Here is a 3,799-nt window from a genome sequence, read left to right as displayed (position 1 = left end):
GATTTCGGAGATCCAAACCAAACGCCATCATATATAGAGATAAATAATCCACGTCATTTTGCAGGGATCCTGGGATAAATTGCACATAAGGGCCTTGCATTCAGGTAAAAAAAATGGAGTTTGTGAGGCTCTTCAATGCACACATTCTTTTGAAAACTAAAGAATAAAATATTCAATTCATTCCTAGGCCAATAGAATCGCACAACTAGAATTACTTTTCGAGTTTCCCAAGCCAAAGGTTTTTTGTTTAACTCGGTAATCCGGTTTCTATTTGCATGATAAAAAAAGTAATTCGGCTTCTAAAAGGAACGAGGCCCAGAAACTCATCCACTGTGCAAGGAATATTTCAGAACTTGTAATGAAATTTGAATATTTACGCCAAAATAAGAAACTTTCAAATATAATGCAGATATATTTTAAGTATATCAGAGTAGCAATTTGTTAAAACTAAAATATAAATACCACCTCCAAAAACACTGAACAGTCTCAGGTGCTTTACCATGTCTATACCACAACATCCAACATGGAAAACAAAGGCCAAATTACCCCAGAATGTGAAATCCAATCCCCTCAGCGAATAATAAACTAAATGAAGTATCCAAAAACTCACATATGAACCTAAGCTGCAACTGATGGCTTAGAAGCAGCAGAGAGTCTTGATCTTTTCTTGGCTAGGCTCTCACTACGACGTTCCCTCTGCTCCTTCAACCTAGAGGCAAGGAGCTTCTGGTATTCAGCAGCCTCAGACTTGGCCTTTGCAATTCTCTTCTTCTTCTCAGCAATTCTTGCTCTCTTCCTTTGTAGGGTCAATGGAGTTACTAATCGCTGTATCTTTGGAGCCTTACTGCACTTCTTTCCTGTGGAGCAGAGAAAATATAACCATATTAAATTCTTTGAATAAGATTTCTGGCAACTAAGCTTTTCCAACATCTAATGGACTATACAAGTTACACTTAAAGACAACGCTTCAGTAGGTGATTAGACCCTACCAGATTTGGTTGTGAAGGTTCGGCGGTATGTGTTGACATACTTGCGAACATCATCCTGTTTGGAGAGATTGAACAACTTCCGAATCTTTGATGCCCTCTTTGGGCCTCTCATTCTTGGTTTCTCTGTGTCGGTCAATCCTGGAAGGTCATTCTCACCCTTTTTCACAATAACCAAGTTCAACACCGAGAGATCTGGGCTGACGATGCATCCACGAACAGACTTTCTCCTTCTCTCTCCATTTCGCCTGCCATATCCACGGAAGCAAGGCGTTCCTAACAAAAAAGGGAAGAATAGAAATTAGTTCAATAACCTGTGCTGCTTGATGCTGTTAAAAGTAGAGCTCCAAGTTCAACAAGATGTGTGGCTTAAATAGCTTTCTATAAACTGCATCTAGAATAGCAATATTTTTAAAGTATAAGGGTCCCCCTTCCACCAACCTCTGTGTAACAAGAGGCGAACACGTCCAGGGGTCAGTACTCCCTGCTTCATGGGAAAACCTTGCTTGTCACAGCCTCCCATAATCTTGAAAACATATCCTTTAAACTCCTGAAGTTTTACCAAGATGTTATAATTAATAGGTTATAGAATGTCCCTGATTGAAAGAAACTTCACATTTGGATACAAGTGAAAACATACCTCGCCCAGAGCATCTCCACTGACCTCTTGTGAGATCCTCTTGTCAAAAAATGCTCGGCTGTATCAATAATACATCAGTCAGAAAGAAATCATGGACACTGCTTTAAGGAGATAAGAACATGTATAAAATTGAAAGTTCTTGGAAAGTAGTGCAAAACAATGGCAATATCTTTCTTGAAAATGGTAATGATAGCAACTTTTATGTCTTTTGTCAAGTGGAAGTACTAGAACCAAATAAGAATATGTGTTCCCAATACACAGATTTGGCATCCTCCTAGACACCAAAGCAATGGTAAGCACCACTGCTTAGGTTGCTGATTAAAGTATAACATACCGTGCAAAATGAAGCAACGTATCCACAATTGATAGAATTAAGATCATTCAGTTTAGAAACATCATCTCAACATGGATATTGAGTAAAGGGATTGTATTAGTTTCCTTCAGCCCCTCCTTTTCCTTTGGGGAAAAATACAAAAACCTTCCTTGAAGTTTCTGACAATCATAGAAACCTCCCCTCTATTTTTTGAAAAATTCAACAAATACCTCCCTTCCATCAATGACAAAGACGGAAAACATTAAAAAGATTATTTTTTTAAATACCTATTTTACCCTTTTATGAATTAAAATAACACTGTTCATCTTCTTCCTCACCACGCTACTAGAACACTATCCCACTCGACCAATTTGGTTCTACCTAGCTGACCTCTATTGAGTTCAGAAGATAATGACACATCGATTATACAAGGAAAAGAGTCCCTGTCTCTCCGCCTCTTCTAGATCGATCTCCTCGACTATGATTCTCTTGTGGCCACGATTAATGGAACCATCGCCGTATTCCACCTAGCTTCCACCTGGCTTCCCCTACATCTGCTGGTAGAGAGTACTGATTACTGTGCCAGCAAATGCTAGGCCAATACCCAATGTTGATCCTAGCTATCTGGGTCTTGAGAGGGCTAGACTAGACAAGGTCGTAACCTTTGGCTATTTTTCCTTTTTTTGCACAAAGTGGCCTGTCTCATTCTTGAACCCATGTTCTCACTCTTGCCGAATCGAGATTTTAACATTAGACCAGGTAATGGCCTCTTCTGTGCCAGCAAATGCTACCTCCCATAAATCCAAAGATCATGGGGTAAAGGAATAATACTCATCAATGAAGGCATAGAGATGCCCCTCAAGAAGGGAAAAACATCCCAGAGCTTATTTAAGATACAAGATAATACTGTTTTACAGAGGAACCCCTCTTTCATACTACGAGAATTCAACATTAACTTTTCTTAGATCCACTAGAACCAGTCGATCAAATTCAGAAACTAAACAAGAATTCCCACCAAGAAAACGCAAAATGCCTGGTTGCTATCGCTAAAAACAAAACGTTCAAGCAAAGGTTGAGGCATTAAAAGTTTACTATAAACTATAGTGACAAAACTACAAACTTAAAATTTCCTAAAAAGTAGATCATGAGAACTGTTGATATGACGACTAGTCACTAATACCAGGCGACAAGTTACCCATCGGATCTTATTGTCTGCTTCTATCGAGTAAATACCGATCAATGATGAAATAGAGAGCAGATCATTGATTTGAAGAGTGAAGAAGGGCAATGGCACTCACAGTTTCTGATCGTCGTCGATTTCAAGCTTTTTCTGGCATCCTGTAGTAGGATTTGCGATATTGAACTGCAGAGAAAATGAGGATGATTAAAACGAGAACAGGAGAGCTACGATTCAGAAAGAAATTCCATAATAAGGTTTTTAGAACGAACCTTCATCTTCAATAGAGTGTCGCTTCCGCAGCGGCGAGAAGACGAAGCGAAGAAGGTAAACGGAAATTCTCCTCCTTCAGGGCTACCGCAAAGATTTAGGGTTTTTGTGAAAGACTCCCACTCTAATATTTATACCATCATATGGTAGCTTGGTCTTTTTAAGACGAATTCCTTCTATGTAGAGCACGTTATCCTAAATCTTAGCCGTTCATGTAGTTACCGTCTAAGTCAGGATAAAAAGTAAAAATTTTGTATCGCTAATGAAAATTACCTGTTGATGGGCCGGGTAATCCGACGGATTGGCCCGGACCGGCCCGTCCGTTATCGGGTTTGGACAAGATTTTAAGTCTATGGGCTCGGGCCCGGGCTTGGGCTTTAAATACTAGGCCCGATTATTTTTTGATTGGGTTT

The 3,799-nt window shown here is 39.5% G+C and overlaps 1 protein-coding gene across 1 annotated transcript; it reads right to left on the bottom strand.

The window, feature by feature from the left end:
• Positions 1-372: 372 nt before the first annotated feature.
• On the bottom strand, positions 373-3,587 carry LOC148876704 (small ribosomal subunit protein eS6). The gene is made up of 6 exons (XM_088964324.1): positions 3,389-3,587; positions 3,238-3,302; positions 1,627-1,684; positions 1,428-1,536; positions 990-1,262; positions 373-857 (listed from the first exon to the last, which is right to left on the bottom strand). Exons 1-6 carry the CDS (start codon positions 3,392-3,394, stop codon positions 619-621), a joined length of 750 nt encoding a protein of 249 aa, XP_088820450.1. The 5' UTR covers positions 3,395-3,587; the 3' UTR covers positions 373-618.
• Positions 3,588-3,799: the final 212 nt, after the last annotated feature.

This window comes from Nelumbo lutea, chromosome 1 (genome assembly GCF_056320005.1).
Source record: "Nelumbo lutea isolate HS-2025 chromosome 1, American lotus-T2T, whole genome shotgun sequence".
In the NCBI taxonomy this organism is placed as follows: Eukaryota; Viridiplantae; Streptophyta; class Magnoliopsida; order Proteales; family Nelumbonaceae; genus Nelumbo; species Nelumbo lutea.
Note: the sequence above shows the minus strand (reverse complement) of the source record. Positions and strands in the feature narration are given on the sequence as shown.

Bases quoted from the DNA above. Each gene is read 5' to 3' on its own strand.
- LOC148876704 (XM_088964324.1), bottom strand. The intron at 1,263-1,427 runs GTTGGTGGAAGG...CTTTTTTGTTAG, and splicing joins TCGCCTCTTGTTACACAGAG to GAACGCCTTGCTTCCGTGGA. The intron at 858-989 runs GTAGGGTCTAAT...TCTGCTCCACAG, and splicing joins AACCTTCACAACCAAATCTG to GAAAGAAGTGCAGTAAGGCT.